This window comes from Protopterus annectens, chromosome 11.part0 (genome assembly GCF_019279795.1).
Source record: "Protopterus annectens isolate FY-2018-M chromosome 11.part0, PAN1.0, whole genome shotgun sequence".
NCBI lineage: Eukaryota > Metazoa > Chordata > Ceratodontiformes > Protopteridae > Protopterus > Protopterus annectens.
The window spans coordinates 1073699003-1073725289 of NC_056745.1; the positions used below are offsets into that span (position 1 = coordinate 1073699003).

Below are 26287 nucleotides of genomic sequence, written 5' to 3' on the forward strand. Positions count from 1 at the left end.
AAAGGAGGCAGCAGACGTCACTTCCTCAGTCTTTCTTGCCATAACAGTCAGAAGCCCCCAGAAAACAAGGCTTAAACTAAATGGAGCCTGTACCTTGGGAAAAGAGAAAAAAGGTGGAAGGAGGGAGGGAAAGCAGGACTGCAACAGTGAATACACTCGAACATCTACATTTATGGTAAGTGTACACAACTGTACTATGTTCATCATGTTTCATTGTTGCAGTCCTAACCAATGAGTTGATTACCAAAGCCCAGAGAAAAGGGAACAGGAACCAACAGAATCAAAGATCGGAGATAATGCCCTTCAGAACAGCAGTGGCAAACCCTGCCCTGGCCTTCGAAAACAAAGGCAAATTATAATGCTTTGTGAAAGTGTGAACAGAAGACCATGTGGCAGCTTTCAAAATGTCTTTAGTAGGGATACCCCTTAAAAAGGCTGAAGAAGTGGAAGCTGCGCTAGTTGAATGGGTCCTAACCCCTTGAGGAGGAACCTTGCCATGAAAGGAATAACAAAAAGTAATACAATGAGCAATCCATTTAGAAATGGTTTGCTTAGAAATAGCTTTGCTCTGGGCTCCAGGGGCAAAACTGACCAACAGCTGAGCTGATTTCCAAAGGTCTTTAGTCCTGTCCAGGTAAAACCTGAGCTGTCTATGCACATCAAGAGAATGTAGGATTCTCTCACCTCTATTTCGAGGATTAGGAAAAAAGATAGGAAGGTGTATGGACTGATTAAGAGTCAGGCTAGAAACCACCTTAGGCATAAAGGAGGGGTTGGTTCTTAGAGAGACCCTATCTGCATGGAAAATACGAAAAGGCTCCACAGCCATCAAAGCCTGCACCTCTGAAACCCTCCTTGCTGAAGTTATAGCCAAGAGGAAGGCAGTCTTCCATGAGAGAAACTTAAATCTGCAGTGGCAGCTGGCTCAAAAGGAGGAAGAGTGAGTTTCTCTAGAACAAAATTAAGATCCCAGGCTGGAGTAGGCATCCTTCTAGGAGGTTTTAAGTTCTAAGCACCTCCGAGAAACTTTTCCATCAGAGGATGAGAGAAAATAGGTTGTTCAAAAGAACAATGAGCAGAAATGGCTGAAGCATGGATCTTGATAGAGGAAAAAGAAAGACCACCCCAAAGCAAATCAGCCAGGTATTTCAGGATCAGAGGAAGGGTAGGCTGAGAAGAAGAATCCCCTCTAGCCTGAAACCAAAGAGATAATCTTTCCCATTTGCCAGCATAAGACTTCCTAGAGCTAGGCCTCCTGGACTCCTTCAGCACATCAACCACCTGCTGGGACAGGGAAGACGTATAGGATGGAGTCACACAATGAGCCAAGCTGCCAAATGGAGAGACTGAAGATGAGGATGTAGAACGTTTCCCCTTCCTGAACCAAAAGATCTGGCTTCAGAGGAAGATGCCAAGGAGGAAATTGGGAGAGGCTGCAAAACAGTGGATACCAATGCTGCCTGGGCCAGTCCGGAGCTATGAGAATAGTCCTTGGTCGGTCGTCCCTGATCTTCAATAATACTCTGGGAAGAAGAGGAAGAGGAGGGAGGGCATACACTAACAGCAGCGTCCAAGGGAAAGACAGAGAATCCACTCTCCAGGCTCTGCTGTGATGTTGTCTGGTGCAAAAAAGAGGTAGAAGATGGTTGTCTGGAGAGGAGAAGAGATCCACTTGAGGAGTGCCCCAATGTTGAATGATGCTTTGAAAAACTGCTCTGTTCAGTTGCCACTCGTGAGGATCCAGGGTCTGTCTGCTCAACTGGTCTGCCAAAACAGTGATCCTTCCTGGAAGAAACTGTGCTGGGAGATGCAGGCCCAGGGATGCTGCTATGGATCAAAGACTCATGCTCTGTCTGCACAGGAGGTAAGAATGAGTCCCCCTTGCTTGTTGATGTACCACATGACTGTGGTGTTGTCTGGCCTGACAAGAAGGATCCTTGGAGAAAGAAGACGCATGAAAACTAGTAAAGCCTGCTGGACTGCCATCAACTCCTTTAAATTTATGTGCAGGTTCATCTGCTGGGCATTCCAACTTCCCTGTATGCATCTGCCATCCAGGTGAGCTCCTCATGCGTAGTCCGATGCGCCTGTGGTAAGAACTTGAGTGGCCGAGGGTGGGCGAAAAGGCATGCCTTTGTTCTGCAGACAGGCTGTCGCCAACCAAAGAAACTCTGTCCATAGACATGGAAGCAGAGGAATTATCACATCCAGGTCCTGTGTGTGTTGACACCAAGTGTTCTTGAGGTACTACTGCAATTTCCTCATATGCAGTTTTGCATATGGAATCATGAGAATGCAAGCGGCCATGAATCCCAGAGCTTGCAGGTATTTCCTTGCAGGGAGCTGGGACAAGCTTGCCAAATCCTTGAAGTAAATTGAAAGAGTTGTCTGCTTCTCCTGGGTGAGATATATCATCTGGGCAGCTGTGTTCAGTCTCGTTCCCAGTAATGTAACCTCTTTGGATGGTGCCATTTTTGATTTTTCCATTTTGAGAGTGTAACCCAGGGAAGAGAGAAGAGTCTTTACAAATTCTAGATCCTTTAGCAGCTGTTCCTGAGAATTTGCTTGAATTAGACAGTCGTCCAAGTATGGATAAATCTGAATTTTCTTTTGCCTGCAAAAAGCAGTGACTGGAGTCAGGCACTTTGTGAAAACTCTGGGAGCAGTAGATAAGCCAAAGGGCAGTGCAGAGAATTAATAATGTTGCTTGCCCACCCTGAAACGAAGGTATTGCCTGCAACTTTCCCTGATAGGGATGTGCAGATAAGCTACTTTGAGATCCAATGTTACCAGCCAGGAATCCTTTTCTAACACTGGCAATAACTGATACAGAGTGAGCAATCTGAACTTTGGAATTATCAAGAAAGTGTTCAGGATGGATAGATCCAGGACAGGATGCCAGGTGCCTTCTTTTTTTGGAACTAGGAAGTGTCTGGAATAGAATGCCTGGCCTACCTGTTGATCAGGAACTGATTATATTGCTCCCAGATGTAACAGAGACAAAATTTGCTTTTCTACTTCTGCCCTTTGGTTTGAAGGAGCGTCCAGGAATCCTTCGGGTACCGGAAAGGAGTGGAAAGAAAACTTGCACCCTAGGGATACAGTTCTGAGTACCCATTTGTCGTCCGTGATGGTGGCCCAAACATTTGCAAACAGAGCCAAACTTCCCCCTAAAGGATTCTCCAGGCAGGCAAGAACAGGCAGAAGTTGGACAGAGTAATTGAGAATGTTTAGACTGAGATGCAGGTTTAGGACATCCCGCCTTGGAAGAGGAAGCCTACCAATGCTTAGACCTTTGAGGGGTAGCCCCCTGCCTCCTAGAAGATTTGTAACCTCTAGTCCTAGAACGTCTCTATCTACTAGTATCAGGGAATGTCCAACTCTTAGAAGGGTAATTCCTGCTAAAGCGAGGAGGCTAAACTTGCAGAAAGTCTAACTGTCTGCATAGACTTGGCTTCGTCTTCCATCTTCTTGAGCACTTCCTCTGCTTTGCTGCCAAAAAGACTGTCCTTATGCAAAGGTACATCTAAAAGCTTAGCCTTAACAGGCTCTGGTAGGGGCTGCTCCCTGAGCCAAGCATGCCTTCTAATAACAGAGCCTGTAGCTGTAGCCCTACAGGAGGCTTCTAGAATGTCAAAGCCACAATGTAAAGAATGCTTATTGACTAGACTGGCAGAATTCAGCAAATCCTGCATATCCGTACTCTCCGCCAACTGAGGCACACCTGCTGTCCTAGATTTAATATCTTCCAAAGTGTGCTGCTGGTACTTCAGCATATGAAAAAGACAATTAGTAGATCTAACAGCAAGAGTGGCAGAGGTATAAACCTTTTTTACCCCACCTATCTAGGTTCCTGGATTCCCTGTCAGAAGGAACAGGATTTTTAGTAACAGTGGCCTTAACTCCTTTAGGGTCTTGAGAAATAACATCTGGATCAGCCAAAGGATTCCTGAAAAGAAACAAATGAGAATCAGGAGCTCTATATTACCTGTCAGGTTTCCTGGGAGCAGGAGGAACCGAATTTGGGGTCAAGGAATTTTCCAGAAACACATCAACCACTTCTAACACAGGAGGAATAGTCAAAGGCATATGCTGAGGCAAATCCAAAAACTCCCTAATCCTTTTCTTAGAAAGGGGGTAAACCTGACCTGACTTTCCCATTTAAAATGTTCCTTGAGAGTATTTAAAGTATCACCAAAAGAGAAATCTTCTGGAGGAAAAGGAGAAGGGATGGACTCCTCTGTGTCCGAATCCTCAAAAGGAGAGAAAGTTTGAGAAACTACTTCTTCATCCATAGAAATACTAGAAGTATCCGAACCTGAAAAGGACAAAGCCTCAGGAGAGACATCCCTACCCCTTTTTGAAGGGGGAGGCTGTGAGCTCCTAATAAGAGTCAAAAGGTCATCAGCCATTTTAACCATTTGAGAATGAGGGGAACAAGAGGAAACTGGAGCCTGCTTCTTCACAGGCTTACGACTGGAAGTTTTACCTGCAAGTCTAAAGGACTCGGGAGGCCTGGCAACTACTGAAGTTGCAGCAGAAGTCGTCGGTATGAGCTTGCTGTCTGAATGAATAACTGAGGTCTCGGACACCAAAGTCAGCTTCGCAGCTCCAGATCCAGCTGAAGAGGCAACAGTCAGAAGGTCAGAAGGCAAAATGAACGCCAAAGGCCTGGGGGCCTCAAATGGTTTCAACCGAGGCTTGTTGTTGAAAATATGCGGGCTGCAAAGGCGCATCACTGACCACCGCATGACCGACGACCAACCTAACATCATCTGAGGACAACCTTCAGAAGCCTGTCGTGATCCTTATCCTTACGCTTCTTGGGGATATCCAAAGCCTGAAGACCAGCGGACGCCATACCTACAAACTTAGGCCAAACTTCAAAATGCTTAGCTAAAAACTTAGTCCAACGACGAATAGTACACAGATTAAAGGAAGCACAAAGATAACAATTAGGAACATTGTGATCAAGGCCTAAACAAATAATACAATAGGAATTAAAATCTCTATGGGGAATTTTCCACTGGTAAGACAATGATTAACCTTTTCTAACATTTGTTAAGGCAATAAAAGAGGATCCCCAACGGGGCACTTAGCTGTAGTTGACTTCAACTTCAAAGTCGGAAACACAAAAGGTAAACTGCCGACCGACACTCGTGCAAGAAATGCTTCTGCTTCGGGCAACGCGGCAAGGAAGACTGAGGAAGTGACGTCAGCTGCCTCCTTTTGTATCGGACACCCTGACATCCTTTACAACCGACGACAGCCGACGCCATTTTTACTTACCTTTGGTATTCTGGCCGATCGAGGGCTACCGGGAGCCGGATAACCCATTGGTTAGGACTGCAACAGTGAAACACGATGAACATCTATGGGATGCTCCTTTCTCAAGTCCCTCACAGAGATGGAAGCCCAGAATGGAAATGAATGACCATCCCATTAAGGATGATCCCTAACCCTGACAAATTCAAGAAGCTACTGACAGTGTGCCCTTGTTCTCCCTGTCTCTAGGAGGCATAGCCCCAATCCAATCCTCAAAGAAATTGAAGGTGAAACTTTGGCTCACAAACTGGGCACTGACAACAACTCTCTCACCAATCTGACTAGAAGCCTACTTCTGCTATTCTTCTCAAATTCGGAAATAAATCAGAAACTAACCAAACAGTAAGCAAACACAGTGGTTTTTCAGTGATAGCAAGGATCTACAGTCGAAGTGTCTGAGAAGCAAAACAGAACTGAATGATGCAGTAGATTGAGCACACTTATGTGATCAATGATTGACATCACAGCAAACAACCATCATGGCTGTGCATCCACGTCTAAATGAGGAAACTTCCATAAAAAGATGCAGAATAACGAGTATTAAAAAGGATAAACCCAACAAGAAGAGCCATTATAATCCTTTGATCTAACTTTTGTCATTACCATTCTGCTCAAAAAACAATTTTCAAATCAATGTACTTACAATATGGATTTGCATTAACATTTGTGCCAATAAGTTCCACGGTTTGCTCTAGAAGATCAGACAGTGGCACAATGGTGATTTCTAGAAGATTCTGCTCACTTGATTCAGGTCTCAGAACTAGTGCAACCTCTGCTTCGTAGTCTACCACAGAAGAATGCCAGCAATACTGCTTGCTGTATTTTTCTACAGGAACCCAGCCTAAAAAATAAGTGAAAAATGCCAAGTACACTTTTTGATATAAACTATTAAACACACAGAACTACTGTTTACATATATTGTTAGCACACACATTCACAACTAGACAAAACAAGTGCATAGCGAATAGTGCTGCTACATGTTTAATTTAAAATTATTAGGCAAGATTTAAAACCCTCGGGTCTAAAGTACATAAATACTAGCTAGCAAGAACAAAGTAGTTTATTTAGAGTATGCTAACCATGTGGTTCCATTCTCTGTTTCTGAAGGAAGACCAGAGGTTTATACAGCTTCACAGTCGCATATAGTTTAGAGAGACAATACAACCCTGGAAATAAAGCTCCCAGTGAATATAAAAATAAACCAATTGTTAAATCAGAAGCATTTTATATTTGCAGAAAACTACACTGAAAAAGAAACAATCATTGTAAATTACAAAAGTTCAGAAACAGTGCAAATTTCTGAGTGCATATGATTTAGTATCTGCACAACTTACACAATATTTACATTACAACTAAAAACTTGTGATATTCGTCTACAGACATGAAACACTAATAAGGTCAACCTAACTAAACAATGAGTTATAACAATTCTAACACACTATATTTTGATACAGTCCTAAGCAAAACCAGTCACAGTACCTAGTAGTTATTTTATTTGATTCCATGATTTGTATTTGCAAACCACAAGACAATCTCATCCATTCATTTTCCACTACTTGCATTAACATATATATTATATAGCTGTATCTACATATCAAGCAATCTATCAACACACATGGTAAGTGGGAAGCCACAGCCTACCCTGGCAAGTAACAGACACAACACACAGAACCAATCTTGGATGAAATGCCAGTCCCTCATACAAGACACAAGAAAGATACACATGCACAAATTCATACATACACATACATATATGAACATACATACATATCAGTTTACCTAAGCTAATGTCTTTGGGATGTGGTAGGAAACTCTAGCATCCAGCAAAATCTCACACAAATGGGTGGGGGCATGCAGACTTCACAGACTCTGATTAAACACCACAGTCCTTTAAAAACAGCAATCTGTGTACTAATTACACTAACCTAAACTAGTGTCAAGTTACGTTGTACTGTATAGGAAAAGTGTAAGGCTGTGACTTTTACAGTGTTATTTTGAAGTCTTGTTAAACTCATTGTGGCTTTCTAAACTTTGTTCTGTAGGTAGAAGGACACTTCAATTAAAAAGAAATGTGGGTTAGTGATCAGTCTTCAACTATGGTGCCATTTGTTTTTTTCAATATTTACGCATATGTTTTGCTGAAGACCTCAAAACTCGTGTAGAGACTGGGGCCACGTTACTATGTTTGTTAGGTCCTACTGACAGTTTTCATGCAACAGCCTATGAAAAAAGGTGAGCGGTTACTACAGGATTATGTTTTTGCTTGTCATCTCTAAATTCCTTACGGTAATACATAGATGTGTGTCTGGTGGCATACCTGCTACGCAGCTTGCTATCTTATTCTCAGCCATGTTTGGTTTCCCAAATGCATTCTTCCTGATGTCTCCCATAACCAATACTCCCATACAGTAACTTGGGAATCCAGACAACCTGCACAACTCAGCACCTTGTTTCTGACATAAGTTGGTGCTTTATTCCATACCAGGCTCCAAGTTTTAAATTGGATTCTTCATCTAGTATAGCTAGATGGTTGCCAAACTTTAATTATGATCAATATTCATAATGAAATATTTTCCACAGCTGCTTTTACTCAGATTTCAAAGAGGTTACACACCAAAGCACATCATTTTACTTTTATTCTTATTAGTGACCTACTGCAACAGAATCAGTGTCACTATACTGAATTCTACTCGCACGTTTTATGAAGTGTGTTAATGTCTGAACTGAGCAGAGCAGGCTCAACCACTTGATGTACTACTTTAAATTTGTCTGTATCTTGTTTCATTTTTGTGTACAAGTACTGCAAATGATACGAGACTCAGTACAGAACCCTGTGATAATGTCTTTATCAGCAAAGAACTTTTTGGACACTACAACTGGCCAGGAATACGTTTAAGTATGCTAAAACAGGTAACTCTTAAACCATTTTATTATAAGATGGCTACAGCCCATATCTTTAAGATGAGCAGACTGAGATCAAACATTTGAAAGATGTTTGATGAATAAAAGAAAATGCCGCTATACAAGCATGACGTCAGGAAGGTGACATGTTTGTGCCGTGTCCCAGCCTCAAACCATGTTCCATTTGTGTCGATGTATCACAGTCAACTGAATACACAGTAATTTGTTAATGTACAACTTTTCAAGAACTTTAACAAAACACTAAGGATGCTTTTGGCTCGATAATTCTCCACCATTTGCTACTAGTCTCCTCTGGCACTGGAAAGATCTGACTTTGTTTAGATATGTTTAAGAAAACACATTTATGCCTTTTCCTTCCAAGGCGTAGTTAAATGGGAATGCTATTCTGGCAGGAAGTTATTCATATATGCTAAACTACCCCGTTTGTTAAAATTTGGTTCACTAAAGCAACAGCTGCAAGAGCAGAAATGCAAATTAGCTTCAAGCCAAGTAAAACAGCTCAATAAAATATGTATTTCTGGAAAAGTAATACTCAAACTTGTCAGCTGTCTCCAAGGGACAATTTAAAGCCAAATGTCTCATCCCTATTTCTTTATCTTTCTCCCAGAAGGCTATTTAATACCTTCCCAGAAACTTTCTGGAGTCCTGATATTATTTACCTGAAATGCATTACAGTATTCTATCTTATCAAGAAACAACATAATAGGGACACGTTTCTAACAGAAGATAACACATATTCTGGTGATGTTTGCCTCCCATTTTTGTGTGCTTTCCATGTTGGTTTTCTTTCAGATGGTAATTTTCCAATGTATTTGTTAAATCATAGTGTCTTGTTTGCTCTAATGCTAAACTGCCCACTTGCTGCAAATTTACTGAAAGTATTGGTTAGTGACTACATCGAACACTGAACTTGTATCTGGTATATAAGACAGCAATGACCAGTCTACTGCAGGTGGTTCAAATCCAAATAATTTAATAAACGAATCCTACTGACCAGGTAGGAGTGGGGGTGGGGGTTCACACAGTAAACACTAGCTGATGACTAGGATGGTTGGCCAGCCCACCCGAGGAGGCCAATTCATTCAAAGAAATTCTGCATGCTATTCTTGCTGTCTACACAAGTAGGTGCACTAAAGAGACAAGCACATCCAAAAGATATACACACTAGGGTATTATAGAATGTTTGAATAGCCACAGTGCTTACAGATCTTAAAAAAAATATCTACATCGGATAACGTTATTTGAGTGCCCTATACTAGTCAATCCTGCCAAGGAATACTTATATGCCGCAGTAGGAATAACAACCCTGTACATGGCTCTTCACGCCAAGATGGAATGGAAGTTTATAACGGTTTATGCTTATTGGCCTTTAGACAGACATAACTTTTACTAACAGAATTTTGCCTCTTGGAAGGACTGATTTTAGCAGTGCTTCCTTGCCTGGTGTGTTGGGTGGTTAGTAGTCATAAGCTACTATTTTTTACTGCTTAATAAATTTCTATTTATAATTCAAATGAACATCCATAATTAACAAACTGGAAATAATACAGAACAGAACCCTTAAAATTTAAATAGATTGTGGTACAAATGAAGGACTAGCAATACGTACGGTTCATATATGTTCATGTACTTCTGAGTTTGTTGTTTTATTATCCACTACTGCTATCCGACCAAGACTCATGTGATCTTTACTAAGGAAATGCTAGGCATGGAGGTTGATTCGTGTTATCCTTTAAAGTATTTGCAGATTTGAGTTGCTCTTTTTCCATACCCACGATTTTGCCTTTTAGCAGCTTAACTGGGAGACATGCCACCTCTGTATAATCCCTAAATAAACTGCCCAGAGTTAACTACAGATGCTCAGAAATCTATGCAGCGCTATATCACGGTTTCTGGAGGGCTGATATGCTAAATGACCTCTATTCTTCTACTTTCTGGGTGAATGTCAACCTATTACAGTAAATACCCCAGATAATTTAGCTTATTGTTGAACCAATACCCTTTTGTGAGACAGTTTGTCACCAGTATTCTTCAGTGGTTTTAAATTGTAGATTACCTCTCTTAGACATGTTCTTCAAAAGTGCTAGTCTGATATATCATTCCTGAAACTCAATTTCCCCTGGCTTCAGCATCAGAACATGGTTTTGTACAAGAAAATATTGAAATCTGTAGACTAGTTTAGGGAATCAGGTAAATGTTTTTCTCGCACAGGTGAAACCTAATTCCTACTTGTTTTGATGATACAGGATTATAGTCCAGAACAAGTCTACAGTGTCAATGGCTATGAAATTCAACCCTAGGAAAAGTAAAGCCCTAACTGAATCATGGCCCAGTGAAATAAGAGCAACTGTTGACTTAGTTTTAAACTTGCTTCTCCACTAGGGTGTTCAGAATTTCATGGATTTGTGCAAAAGGTGGCAGTAGCACTCTGTACTGATGTACACATATATTGGGCTACATATGCAGATGAATTCTGCTGCACCCAGTTAACATAAAAATCAATGACCATACAATTTCAGGCACTTCTTACAAACACATTCTTCTTCTTCTTTCGGCTTTTCCTGGTTAGGGGTCGCCACAGCGGATCACCTGTCCGCTCATGATTGGCAGTGCAGTTTTACAGTGTCAAGTTGCCAGCCCAGCGCCCAACCTTTAAAACAAACATTTTGTGCACTGCTTCTCCCTCCCACAGTTGAATGTCTGAACCACCAGGTCAATCATCTTCTGGCAGACTAGAAAAGTTAAGCTGCCACCAATTTCTTCTTTGTCCTTAATAAGAAACATTTTCAAAATCAACTGCACACTTTTTCAAGTTACTGTACCTCAACCTAGAAGCACCAAAATAATTGCCATTAACTTCATATGGGTAAACATCTTTTGCCAATGGGGCAGATTTTCTATAATAGGGTAACCCCTTTGTCAGCTAATTTTTCCACTTACTTCTTTGTGATTCACACCATTTTCTGGTACAGCACATCTTTGCTGTATTTTTGGTGGAAAAAATGCAGGCTTTATACAACTTTTCACACTTAATACTGCTGCATCTTTATTAAAAGGTTACAGATTGTATACAGTTTCACTCATTTTTAGCAGCTGAAAAATACAAACAGGATGAATTTACAGATAAGAACTCACTGATTCTGGGCGACAGACTGTTCCTCTTCTGATCTGCAAGATCAGTTCTCACATAGTTATCAGAATAAATTGTACATAAATACAATATTCATTTCGCATTCACCTAGAAATGCGGCTTATTAAAACAGGTTTATATCTTCATTTTACATTTCACATTTTACATGCAGTTTCAGTAGAAAGGAATGTTTCTGTTAAGGATACAAATGAGCTCAGTGAAAGAACCTTCAGGCCAAAGCACTGATAAGGATCAGAGGTGCTAAGGGTGTACAAAACTGCATAAACAGGTTGGAGGCAGGCACTTGCAATATCTTACTCAGATGGTACAATGTTTGGGAAGCATGGTTAAGGAGGTGTGTAAAATGGAGTAAAAAATTTACAAGGTTTTGTATTAAGAGAGATACTTTCAAGAAAGAAATCACATCAGTTCAGATGTCCAGGAGTTCAGAAGTTCATCAGATCATAGGTTTCGAGTAGAAATTATAGAAAATCGTGGTCTGTTTTAGTTTTACAGCTGCAGCAAAAGACAAGTTCAGAGTTTAGACCTGAAAAGGACAGCCTAATTTTGTCTTCAGAGCTACAAAAGTCTTGAGTACGGAGTTTGCAATCTTCAGCTACAAAGCTTCAGTTTGGTTCAGTTCATCCGCACTGTCATTTGAGACAGATTCAGTAATACTCGACTTGTTTGGATCTTGTTGGATTAGTTAACAGTTACAGTTGTATGACTACCTCCACTGCAAGCTGCTATTTTCATTGCTACATAATAAACTACCTTCATCAAACCTTCAGCAAATCTTTTACTCCAAAAGATAAACCAAGATTTGACACTTGTTTAGAACAGCTCAAGGCTTTACAGCTCAAGACATATGGTTCACTTTTTACACCATCTGCAGTAGGTGTAAATATTTTTTTCTCTGTTCCTAAGTTTGATGAAAATCTACCTGACAATCCAAAAAGAAAGCAAAAGAGATTGGATCAACTGCTGTCTTGATTTCAAAAGACTCAATGACCTGAAAAAACTCCAGAAGGATGTACTTGAATGAGGCAACACTAGGAAATATTAATTTATTACGGTCTTTTTAACTTTACAAAGGTTTGCTACACTTCTACAGGAAAAAAAAAGAAAAGAAAAACTCATTCTGTACTGTCTGTGACATTTCATACCTCTGCTGCATTTTTGTTAAAACAACAACTGCAGATTTTACGCAATTTAAGGACTATGGTCTTTTGGTAAGACGTCAACAATTAAGCCAAATCCTCCCTCAATTCAGTGGTCTATACTGCTGTCTCCAATAGTAGTAGTAGTACTAGTAAATAATAATAACAATAACAACAACAACAACAAAATAACCAGTTATAAAGAAAATATGGAAGATGAACTCTGCTGCTTTGGAGTTTGACCATCGTCAGTCACTCTCAAATAAGAATTACAATGTACCACTCTACAGCAAAGTTTTCCAGAATTTTACACAGGTCACACTTGACACAGTTCTTTCAGTGCTACTTCACCAACAGTAAATAGAAGTTATGTGTTCACCATAATGTTCCATCTGTGTTGTCTGCTTCAGTCTTCATCAAACCTGTGGGTCTTGGTTCAGACCTCGGAACAGACTCAGTTGTTAATGAGCTAAGGATTCCAAGCTAGATCTCTTCCCACCCTACCCATACTGCCTTGCTCCTCCCAGATACCTCAGATCGAGTTTGCTGCCAATTCTCCCAGAAGAGAAAAAATGCATTTAAACAAGCAAGCTTAAAAGAATGCTCAGGAGCTCAAAACAGGAATGAAGGTTCCCAGTATTATCCATCAGGTCCTTCAGATATAAGGAAGGGGGAAGGAGGGAGGAAAGGTTGATGAAGACTGAAGCAGACAATACAGATGGAACATTATGGTGAGCACATAACTTCTTTATCTGATGTTGTCTGTTCAGTCTTCAAACCTGTGGGGCAGAGTCCCCAGCTACATACATCTGGGTGGCCTCATGGATGGATATTCTGGAATACTGCACAGCTAAAAGCTGCCCTGTTCCTGCAGATGATATCAAGTTTGTAATGTGAAATAAAGGTGCGAGTACTTGCCCATGAAGCAGCTGCACAAATATCCTCCAAGGAAACTCTGGAACAAAAGGCCTAGGACGTGGCTATGGATCTCGTGGAATGAGCTCTGACTGGTCTAGGTACAGGAACATTGTTCAATGAATAAATATGAGAAATACAATCCCTTAACCATCGAGCAATAGCAGCTTCGACAACAGCTTTCCCTTTTTTGGAATCTGAGAAAGCCACAAACAGTTGATCAGATTTTCTGAAAGATTTTGTCCTATCCAGGTAGAAGCTCAATTTTCTATGAACGTCTCAGAGGTGCAGCATATATTCACCCTTATTTTGAAAATTCAGGAAAAACACAGTGAGGTTAATGGACTGATTAATGGTATTTACTGATGCAACCTTCAGTAAGAAAGAGAGATTAATACATAACGTAACTCTGTTTTTATGGAAAATAAGATGGGCGGTTGGAATATGAGGCTTGAAGCTCTGAGACCCTTTTGGCAGAAGTAATTGCTACTAACAATGTTGTTTTCCAGGACAAAATTTTTAACCTTGTCTTAGCAGCGGGTTCAAAGGGAGGTAAGGTCAGCGGTTGGAAAACCAATATAAGATCCCATAGAGGGGTAGGATCTTTGATAGGGGCCCGAAGAAGAAACTCACCCCTAAGAAAAGCTTTGCAAAGCCTAGAAGAAGCTAAAGATGCAGCATTTTCTTCACTATGAAAATTAGAAGTGGCTGCCAACTGAACATTAACAGTAGAAAAACTGGTCCCCGAATGGAACAGACCAGCTAGGAAGTCCAAGACTGCCAAAATGGGCACCGTAAACAGGTCAATGTGATGCTGCTAGGCCCAAATGCAAAACCTTTTCCACTTACTTTTATAAATTTTTCTGGAGAAGATTTACAGTAGGCAATCAGAATCTTTTTGGAGTGGGGAAGAAACCCTGGATTGTCTAGCCATCATCGGAATTGGGGAAACCAAGCAGTTAGTTTCAAAGTTGTGACGATCCGGAAGGAATTGCCCTGAGGAGTGAAACAAGATCTGGACAAGGTTCCAGCATCAATGGAGGGCAAATCAGATGAGACCACAGAAAGGTGAACCGCAAATCAGATGAGACCACAGGAAGGTGAACCAAACTTGTTGAGGCCAAAAGGGAGCAATGAAGATCACTTTGTGCTTCAACCTGCATGCTTTCTGAAGAAATTTGGGAATCAGAGGAACAGGTGGAAATGCATAAAGTAGACCAGGGGGCCAAGTATGGACTAAGCATCTCTTGGTGACTGTCCCGGTGAAGGGATCAGTGCAAAGTACCTGCTGCACTTGTTGTTGAAGGAAGAAAAGAAGAGGTTGCAGCATGGATGATTCCATTTGAGGAAAATCCTGTCACTGACTGGTTCAGAGACCACTTGTGAGGCATTAATAGTACTCTGCTGAGCCTGTCTGCCAGTATGTTGTGCTCTTCCAGAATGTGCATTGCAGCTAGAAAGCAGTTGGCAGAGGCAGCCCACTGCCACACTCTCATTGCTTCTCGACAAAGGGGGTGAAACCTGGTTTGACCTTGATTGCCAATTGCCCCTGGAGGAAGAAGAGAGTGAAGCACTTGCAACACTAAAAGCATCGCTCTCATCTCTAGGACACTGATATGCAGATTGGTCTCCTGGGAAGTCCATGTGCCTTGAAATGTTCGTCCCAGGTAATGACACCCCACCACATCTGGGAGGTGGCCATGATCAATGTGGCGACGGAGGTGGGAAAAATGAACGGTCAGCCCTGAGACAATTCTGGATCATGAAGCCACCGCAAAAGAGAGTTTCTGCACACTTGAGACAGTCTTATAGGATGATTGAGGGGATGGTGCATAAAGGACCATTAGACTGACAACATCCACTGTAGAACTCTTATACATAAGTGAGCTGTCAGTAGTAAAGGTACTGTTGTAGTCATAGAACCCAGAACCCTTTGAACAAGATTTGCTGGAGGAACTGGAACCCCTAGCATTTGCCTGATATGTGTTCTTAATGAAAATATACTGCCCGGTGGAAGACTGGATACAGACAAAACCTTGGCCTATCAGGCTCCTATAAAATCTATCATTTGCAGAGGTTGCAACAGCGACTTCTGAAGATTTACAGTGACCCTAAAGGTTGGGGCTAGTTGCAAGAGAAAGTCCCTGGCCTGAATTAGTAGATGCCTGGATGGTGCATCTAGGAGCTAGTCGCCCAAGTAAGGAAACACGTGGAATCCCTGCAGTATGAGGTGAGCTGCAACTGTTTTCATGTATTTGGTGAACACCCTGGGGGCTGTGGTGAGACCAAATGGAAGCACATAAAATTGGTAATCACTGGCTCCCTGCCTGAACCAGAGGTATCTTTTGGAGCATCTATTCATTTTGATAGGATAGTACACATCCTTCAGGTCTATGAAGCACATCCAGTCATCCTTCTAAAGGAAGAGAAGAATAAACTGAACTGTAACCATCCTAAACTTCCTGTATTTCACCGACGTATTAAGGTAAGTTAGGTCCAGTATGGGCCTAAGATCCCGTTTTCATTTGAACTAAAAAGCAACTTCAAAAGCTGTTTCCTCCCTCTGATTGGATGGAACATCGGGGAGGTGCTGTTTTGGCTTGGGGAGATTTGAAAAGGGAATGGAGTAACCTCTAGATATGATTCCTTGCCCCAACGGTCATTCATGATGGCTATCCAGGCTTTTAGATGCAAGCAGCAAAGTCCCCCGGCTGCCTCCAGAGATAGAGGGTCAGGCAATGCTTCAGGGATGCTGCAAGGACTTCTCCCAAGGAGAATCCCGAGAACCCTGATTCAGCAGACCTCCACTGCCATGAGGGTGGTGTCTACAACTTGAATTATTCCCCCCTCTGCACCTGGGGAAAAAATCTCCCTGAGCATCCTGGAAAGGGCCTTAGGATTTTCAAAAACATAACTTCTTTCCCCAGAGCTAATTCCTGGAGAAGGAGCTTTGCGGAGTAGAGAAATGAATTCTGAAGACAGACTGGGTCTTTCCATCTTTCTTGGTGTGGCAAAGTGCCTCTTGAATAGTCAGTCCAAACAGGGAGCATCCGTTAAAGGGGGCATTGACATAAGATGCCTTGAAGGGCTCTGTGAAATCACACAGCTGCATCCAGGCATGATGCATGAGAGATGAGCCTCATGGACATGTTGGAAATGGACTGCAGAGTGGCCATACACGAGTTAAAGGAACGCCGTACCTCTGCCATCAAGGGTTCAGGAGCAGAGCCAGAGCTCCTTAACCATGTCACTCTGTAGCCTCGTAAAGTGGGAAAGGTAATTCAATGCTCTTAGGGTGAAAATGGAAGAAGCGCAGAGCCTTTTTCCAAATCTGTCCATAGCTTTAGACTCCCTGGGGGATGGGCAATATAGCTTTCCTGGGCAAGGTTTTTCTTGGTGGCTGCCGCAACTACCACAGCATCTATTGGAATGCCACTCATCCAGTGGGGTCTATCCTGGTGAGCACTAAGAATTTTAGCTGCTCTTTCAGGAATTGGCTCTGCAGCATCTGGTTCCTTCCATGCCCTTGCAGACACCAGGTGCACTAGAGTTTCTGCATGGGGGAACACCTGTGATGCAGACAGGCCAGTCCCGAAGGGCTCCAAAAACAGTGACTCATCCGGGGTGGGGTTTGGGGCCGATCAGCCACCTCTCTAGTGGAGAATGTCTAAACTGTCTCCAAAGGAGACGTCGGATGGAGATCTAAGGGACCTGAGCCTCCTTGGTGGGGTGCTCCATGGTAGGTGCCAGAAGTCTAGGATTCCTCAAGTGGAAGAGTCTAGTGGCCCTAATGAGCCAGATGCCCTGGTGTCAGAAGAGAGCTCTGACGCAGAGCTCAGGAAGGGAAGAGGTGGATCAGATACTGTAGGAGCTGGAGGTCTCCTAGGAGCACAGAGGACCCTTTTCACCAGCTTGAAGGCTGAAAGACTCCTGGAGTCCCCAAGGAACTCTCCACTGCCCTGAAGAATCAGGGACAGACCATCCCTGGTTACCCGCAGACCTCCTCTCCAAGGGGGAGGGAGAGTCAGTGCTGAGCTGTCAAATGCCGAGGCACTGAAGGGAAGCAACAGCTCCAAGAACTTTGAAGTCGAAGTGACCCCTGGACTCGACGTTGAGGCTTTGACTCCAAGACACTGTCGGAAGACAGCGAGTCAAGGAAGCAGTCAGGCTCGAAGAGGTAAAGACCATCACACCCGACAAACTAGTCCAAGTGACCGACAAAATCTGGGAGCTCAAAAATGGCAGACTGGATCAGAGAAGAATAAACTATTCTGCTGGGGGAAGCTCTGCTCGCAGATCCTGTAGGGGACAGAGCTGGGATGACCCCCATCTGGATCTGCATATGGAGAAACTTCCTCATCAATCTGTCCAACTCATTCTCAAACAGGCTCTGAGAGGACCTGATGGAAGAGGAAACAGAGGAGGGTCTGGAGTGATGTCCGAGGGAAGCATCCCAAGGATACATAGGTTTATAGGTTGGTACTAGGCTATCGGCCCTAGGGCCTATACAAGCCTAGCCATAACAATTCCCTGGATATTTCTTCCCTGGACACCTGTCTAGCAGGGCAACTGACGTGATCCCAGAGGTGAATTTCCTATCTCCCATTCAATTGTCAAGGTTCCTTTTGAAGATGGCCAAGGAGGCGTTCTGATTGACATGTATGGGTAGTCTATTCCAGAGTATGGGGAGTCTAGGTGGTCAGGAACCTATCCCTCCAGCATGTTTTGTTCATTGTGATGGCAAGGTTTAGATCCCTGGAGCGTGTGCCTCTGAGGGATTTGGATTTCTTTAAGTGGAGCATGTCCAACAGCTTAGGGTTTGACATGGCCTTGTATGTTAAGGAGAGACCACCTCTGAATAGACGATATGCCACAGAGTATAGCTGGATTTTTTAGACAGTCAGCATAGGGCATCTGCTTTAGGCCTGTGATTCTTTTAGTGAGATATTTCTGTGGCCTTTCCAGCTGTTGCAGATGTCTTGTGAGGTACATACAAAACGGGGTGTTGTACTCTATAATGGGTCTAATGAGGGATGAGTACAGTAGGACAATGACCTCCTTTTTCTGGATGACAAGCCCTTAGTGATGAGGTGTGCCACATAAAAGCATTTCCTGACCATTGTGGCGATGTGGTTATCGAAGGTGAGACCACTGTCCACCTGTGTCCCTTAGTCTCTCATCACACTCTCTGTGTTTAGTGTACTGCCACTTATGTGGTAATTAATGGGTACATAGTGTTTCCCAAAGGGGATAACTATACATTTCTTGGCATTAAGCTTGAGCCCATGGCTCTGGCACCCAGCATCTGTTTCTGTAAGGCCCTTTTGTAGACTATCCACATCATTGGGGATTCAATAATGGCTCCCAGCTTGCAGTCATCTGCGAACTTTGTTAGCCAGAGTCCCTTAGTGTTGGCCTGTACTTCAGAGAAGTAGATGCTAAACAAGAGTGGTCCCAGGACTGAACCCTGACATATTCCACTTATCACCTGTCTGGAGCTGGATTTGGAGTCGGCTACTTTTACAGTCTGGGCTCTGTCAGTAAGCCAGTTGGCAACCCATCGAGTGATGTAGGGATTTATGCCCAGCTTAGTAAGTTTATCTATGATTCCAGAGTGGGGAATGGTGTCAAAGGCCTTGGTGAGGTCCATATAGGCTGTGTGGACCTCCTTACCCTCATCCACAGTTCTAGAGACTAATTTGAAGCAGTCAATCAGGTTCAGGAGACAAGATTGGCCCTTCACGAACCCAAAATGAGTGGGGTCCAGTGTTTGAAGGTTGCCAATGTCTTTGTTTATAAGTTCCATGATAATGCATTCCATGTCCTTGCAGATCAGGCTCATCAGACTGATGGGACGGTAGTTTCCAGGATCCATGGTGGATCCCCCTTTGTGGAGTGGGAGAACTGTAGCTGTGCGCCACTCAGTGGGCACAAAACCCCAGGTGAGGCTATGATTAAACATGACACTTAAGTGAGGTGCCAGTTCATTTTGTAGTTTCTGTAGTACACAGCTGCGATGTCATCTGGTCCCATGGATGCTGTATTCTTAGCTTTGGAGAATGCGGTTTCTACCTGTGTGGCCATGATTACCGGAATTTGGCAATCTTTTGTTATTGAGATGGGCCCTTTAGAGGGTGAGAGGGGGGTGAAGTTGGCACTAAATCGATCTACCAGAATACTGGCAATATCCTTGGGATCAGTATATTTAATGCCATTCTGTTGTAGCTCAGGGCAGATCTGAGCATTGCCATTTAGATTCTTGACATAACTATAGAATGTCTTGTGGTTGTCTTTGGAATCTTTAGCAATTTTATTTTCGTAACTTGCTTTGGAGGATTTTATGAGGGATCTCAGCTTCTTACTGAGGCTGGTAAGGGAGTTTTTTGCATTCTGGGATTCTCCTCTTTTCTGCAACAGTTTCTTCTTTCTGTTGTATAGTTTGTTTATGGCAGGGGACCATCAGATTGGTTTCCTTTTTTTTAGAAGACAGCATCTTAGTTTTATTTGGGATGGCACAATTCATGTACGAGTGGATGTGCTGGTACAGTGCCTTAGTGTGGGATTCAGTAATCGAACTTTCAGCTCCCGTCTGCATGGGTGTCATGAAGTTTGTCACTTCTGACTTGAGTAGCATGAAGTTGGATTTGGAGAAGTTTTTTACAAAGGTTTCCTTGCTGGGCGGTGGGGGTGGTGAATGTCAAGGGTGATTAGCTTATGGTCAGACCTGACCAATGAGGGGGTGACCACTGGTGTGGAGCATCTATCTCCCATGTTGGTAATGACCAGGTCTAGGATATTGGAGCCCCTGGTGGACCAATGGATTACTTGACCCAGGGCACTGGAATTTATGAATTCCAAGAACCATTGGGAAAAGGTGTTGGTACCCGAGTAGTTTTCTCAGTTAATGGCAGGGTAGTTGAAATCACCCAGTATTAGGGTGTTTGGTTGTATCTTAATATTTTCCAGTATGTTTGGAAAGGTGTAGTGAGAATCTTGGGGCATAGTGGGGGATCTGTAGCAAGCTACAATTTGGATTGTAGTCTTACCTAGTGTTAGTTGCACCTGGAGAATTTCAGATCATTGTGTTGGGCAACTAGCCTGGAGGTGTGAATATCCTTGGTGAATATGGACACTCCTCCACCTTTAGTGTTTCGGTCTTGGTTTGGTGGCCGAAAAGTGTGGTAAGAGTTGTAGCCTGGTATTGCAGGGATGTTCTCGGGAGCCTTGAACCACGTCTCAGTTACTGCACAGATATCGATGTTCTCCATTTTTAGGAGTGCCTCGAGAGAGTGCATTTTGAGGTTTAAACTTCTAGCATTGAGTAGCAGTACCTTCAGATTTTGCATGCTTGTATCTGTTATGGTGGTGGTTTTGTCCTTTGAACCTTGCCTAAAAAAGGCACTGTAGGGGTGGCAAGAACTTTTGCCACTAACCTGAATCCCAGGGGTGACAGGTGCAGACCATCTCTGGTAAAGCATTGTGGTTTGTTGAGCATGTCATCCCAGGAAAACAGATACTGAATCCCCTTTGAATGACACCAGAAGTTTAGCCAGTTGTTGAAGTCAATCATTTTGTCCTTATACTGTTTTATCATTCTGGGCGAAGGCAGGATGCTACTCAGGGCTAGGGTCATACCTGCCTAGGCCATATAATCCGAGAGCTCTTCCGTGTCTCTTTTCATGTAGTCCAGGGAGGTATGTCTCAAGTCATTCACTCCAACATGGACAATGACAGAGTAGTATTTGTACTTGTTGTCGAGTGACTTGAGTGCATGCGTTATGTGGCAGATCCTGGCACCCGACAGGCAGCTGACTATAATTTTCTCCTTGTTCAGCCTGGTGAGTAGGACATCAGTGTGCCTGACTATAGAGTCGCCTATGACTAAAGTGTTGGGTACATTTTCTTGCCTTAGGGGCTCCACCAGCTTTGGCCCTGAAGAGGCGGCTGTACATGGGTCAGAGATGAAGAAACAGTGACTGGAGCTGAGGAACTCTGACCTGAAGATCTTGTGGCCATTTTTTGAGGCTCCGACACAACCAACATGGAGGGGGTCTGTGGAAGTTTTCTTAGGATCCCTGGCCTCCTTAGACTTTTTCGAGGGGGTTTGAGCCCCTGAGACAGAAGCAACAGCTGCAGGAGGAGGAGGAATAAGGCCTCTAAGGACCAACTGGTTTCTTCTATCTGCAAAGGCTCAGGAGATAAAGACCTTGCAGATAGAATAAGCCACCTCAAGGTGGGCAACACCCAAACAATAAATACACTCCCCGAGGGCATCAGATACAGGGATCCTGTGCCCAGAGGAAGTACATTTTTTTTAAATCCAACGGGTCTGTCAGATTTCTCCGACATACTAAGGAGAGAGAGAAAGGAAGGAAAGAGAGAGAAAAGGAGTCTGATGACCATGCAGCAACACCCAAACAATAAATGCACTCCCCGAGGGCATCAGATACAGGGATCCTGTGCCCACAGGAAGTAAATTTGTTTTAAATCCAACGGGTCTGTCAGATTTCTCTGACATACTAAGGAGAGAGAGAAAGGAAGGAAGGAGAGAGAGAGAAAGGAAGGAAGGAGAGAGAAAAGGAGTTTGATGACCATGCAGCAGGAACTGTTAGAATACACTGCTACAAACAGACTAACTTTTTTTTTTTTTAATAAATTGAAAACAGGAAGAAGGGTAGGTGAAAATTAAAGATTGGCCAATGGCCACTTACGATTAGATGGGAACAAATGTTAGAAAAACACCCAAGGAGGAGCTCTAACTTGACCATGATGCTTTGCTGATGTGTGGTAAATGAGATCAGAGGTATCTGGGAGGAGCAAGGCAGTATGGGTAGGGTGACAGGAGCTCTAGCTTGGAATCCTTAGCTTGCTAATGGCTGAGTCAGTTCCGAGGTCAGAACTGAGACTCACAGGTTTGATGAAGACTGAACAGACAACATCAGATCCGTAGTTTTGCCTAAAACTAAATTTGCACTCACACATACAATAATATCCAGAATGGCTAATGACACCTTTTCAGTGTTATTACCCCTTCCTGTGTGGTTCTTCTGATGGCAGTGTGTTAGCATACAATCTGACAAACCAAAACTGCAAATCACTGTACACTCTTAAAATGAGCCAACAGTACTATTAGCTTATGGTAATTACAGCTAACACAGTCATTGTCTCCTTAAGGCAGAAGCTGCTAGTTATAACTCACCAATTTGTGCAAATTACCGTTATAAACATGGTTATAACTCACCTATTTGTGTAAATTACTGTTACATACATGGTTATAACTCACAAATGTGTGCAAATTGCCATTACATACATTAATTAGCAGTCATCCACAGGATTCTGATACTTGCAGCAATAAAGCTCTAAATTAGGCAATATAATTTAAAAATTAAATATACAAAGATCAAAGAGTATGAAATTAACTACTGGTGTTCAGCAGGGCTCTGTGCTCGGATTCCTACTTTTCCAACCTCTAGCCCACAAACCAAGGCTTCGAGCCAACCAAGTCTGTAGGTGACTGTAACCTGGGAGTCACTGTTAAGGTACGCTCTGACATTCAAGCCTTGCCAACAAGAATTTACATTTAGAAACACTTACAGTAAAATGGGCTTAAATTAAATGCTAAAATGTGAAATACACCAGCACTTGCTAAACCATACCTGCACCCAGCATAGAACATAGACAATAGTCCATTCTGCAAGTAAGAATGCTGTTATAGAGACCTTGGTTCTTAGGTGATGATCAAAGGAAAGGGAGTTATCAACCTAACAACAGTCAGGAAGTCCCTTGCCTAAGTGCAGCTGATCACTAAGGGGATAGCTTCCAGATCTAAACAGGACATTGCCACATTATATTCAGTACCGATTAGCCAATAAGTGAATACAATACCCCTTTTGGGATGCACTTTCCTAGAAGTACCAAATAACTAAAAAGACCCCAAAGGTTCATAACTAGGCTTACAAATCATTATCAAAAAGCCTGTAAGCATTGTCCCATTATTCAGTGTCTTACAGACTCCTGAAGGGAGAACTATGCCTTGCCTTCCAAGCAATTAGGGACTCAGTGGTCTAGGACCTCTTGAATCTCTGCAAATGTAATTGTTCCATAAATATCAGAGCAAGAAACCTAAAACGTCACCAGCAGATAAAATAAAGTGGAGAGAGAGGTTCATTACAAAGCACCACCCCCACTTAGACTCCAACTGCAAATTAAGCAATGCGTTAAACTATCTTCCTTAATATGGAAACTGGATAATCACAAATTCACTACTGATCAGCCTTCCTCAGGAGAGAGGTTCAGTCTGACAGTGGGTACTGGCAAGGTATAACATTCAATTGCCTTGTATTTCCTAACAACTTGCACAAATAAATGTTACAAAAAAGGTTTGAACAGACCACTGGTATTATTTATGAAGTTACTTATTGACATTTAAATGTTGGGAAAGTCGGACTGGCTAGACACCCATTTCAGCAGAGGCCTGGGGAGAAAACTGCATTATTACAAAACATTTTAAGAACAATCATTTTACAATCTTCAAAAATAAAACAAAAACATCCACAGTTTAAATAATTATAACAAATTAGACATAATATAAAAAACACTGGTTAACAATCTACACAACGTATATGACAATAATTTAATATTCAGAGAAATTTTAGACAGTTTGTAGAAAAATTAAAGGTAAGTTAGTCTAATAGAAATAGGAATTGCAAAATGAAGAGAGGGGGGAACAAGCTTACGGTATATTTAGAGAGAAAGTCAGGGAAGATAATTTGATAGAAGTAAGGAATTAAGTGAAGAAGGGAGAGTAACGAGGTATAAGGAATGAAAAGGTACTTGTTCACATTTAAGGATATAGCTTATCCTGGTTTTGAACAAGAACAGAGCCAGATTTTAAGAAGTCTTCAAAAGTGGTTTTGAAATTTGAGAGGGAGGGTACAGACCTGGTGGATACAGGTAAGGAGTTCCAGACCTTAGCAAACATGAGCGAGTATAGACAATGCCCATCAGATTTGCTAGGTTTGTAGACAAGAGTTTTTGGTCAATGGATTACAATGTTAACAAACGGGAAAATAGTTGTGTAGAATGTTTTTTTAGTGCTGGACAAGCAGATCGATGCTGGATAATTTTATAGGTGGTAGAAAGCTATGTATAGTTTAGTTGATGTAGCAGTTCTAACCAATTTAGGCTTCGTTGAAGGTTGTGGGTTAGGCCCGGCAAGCCAGCACATCAAAATCTACTGCCAATCATTAGCGGACCGGAGTTCCATTGTGGCAACTCTTAAGCCGAAAGAAACAAATAGTGGTGGGTTCTGAAAGGGGTATGTGCTGCAAATTTAACTTTGTTATAGCATTGTTCAAGTTTTAGTGAAGCCGGGAAGGTTAGTAAGGATGGGAGCACCATAAAGAAGAGTGGGGAGGAGATTAGTGGTAGCTTTAGTTGCAGTGGTGAGAAAGTTTTTGGCTTTGTAAAGCATCCCTAATTTTTGATGAGTTTATCTTATGTAAATCTTACAATCAACCTGCATACACAAACATCATCCATTACCACCCTTAACACTTTGCTATGAGAAGTGACTTCAGTGGTTGTATTCCCGAGAGAGAATTTTACATTTTGTTTTATCATGAGAGGGAGAAATGTGGAAAAAAAAGTAGTAGTTTGTTTTTTTGTTTTGTTTTTTTATTTTGGGTGGGGGGGTGAGCTAAGAAGCCATGTTGCAGTGGCTGTTAATTTTCCAAGTAATTTTTGGAGGTGTTCCATGTTGTCAGATGTGCAAATGAGAGTGGGATCACGTGTGTACTGCATTAGAAAAGCCTGTTGTGTGTATGTATAGAGGGTGTTGGTGAAAAAAGAGGAGGAGACCAAGGACAGTCTTATGGTACACCGGTGGTGACTAGGAGGTAAGAAAGAAGCATGAAGTACCACTTTACTGGACAGGTAGCTTTTGAGCCACAGAACGGTGGGCCAAGACAGACCTAGTGAGGATATTTGAAACAAAACTTTGCTGTGGCAAACTGTCAGAGGCTTTAGACAAATCTAGATATAAGGAAGAGACTAGTCTGCCACTATCTCTAGCTTTACTGACAGTATCTATATAGGTTAGAAGGGCAGTGCTAGTACTATGGGAAGGATGGAAGCCATGTTGTGTAAGGGATAGGACTTCTTCCTGCAAGACATATTCTAGCAATTGTTTTTGAATACGTTTTTCATGTATTTTACTGAGGGGAAACAATACTGCTATAGGTTTAAACTTATTAATGTCTCTAGAATTTCCCCCTTTGCGTAGAGGGATAATGTGTGAATGCTTCCAGATAGAAGAAATGTGGATTACTGCATTGACCTATTTATAGTGATTGAGAAAGGACAGGCAATGCTATTGGCTGCTGTTTTTAGGTACTCACTTGGAAGGTCATCAGCGGAAGAAGAACATGGTTTAAGTTTAAGGGTAGTTTTATATAGGATGTGGGCACAGGTTTGAAGGTGAAAAGGAATGTGGTGATATGTGGCTGTTGGGCAGGGTTGGGATTACATGTTGAGGAATCCTTTGTTAGAGATTTTATACTATCTATAAAATAAGAATTGAACTGTATTGCAGTTTCAAGTGGCGAGTTATTGGAAGAGGGGTTTGGGTTTAATTTTTGGCCAGGATGTAAGATTTCTTTAATGGATGCCCAAAGATTTTTCAGTCTGTGTTCAGTATTATAATGAAAGTTATTATAGTATAGTTTTTTGTCTTCATTTATTTGCTTTTTAGTACTACTGTGAAGCATGCTGAAGTTTTCAAGACAGAGATGTTTTATACTTTTGCCATTCTTTCCATGCTTTTTCTCTATCCTGC

At 42.3% G+C, this 26287-nt stretch overlaps 1 protein-coding gene across 1 annotated transcript in view; it reads right to left on the reverse strand.

The window, feature by feature from the left end:
- CCHR11.PART0H12orf29 (chromosome chr11.part0 C12orf29 homolog) overlaps positions 1 to 26287 on the reverse strand; it is a 386566-nt gene that overhangs the window by 200298 nt on the left and 159981 nt on the right. Inside the window, exon 5 of the mRNA XM_044088426.1 lies at positions 5969 to 6166. Coding sequence (XP_043944361.1) covers positions 5969 to 6166 — 198 coding nt within the window. The remainder of the gene's footprint in view (positions 1 to 5968; positions 6167 to 26287) is intronic.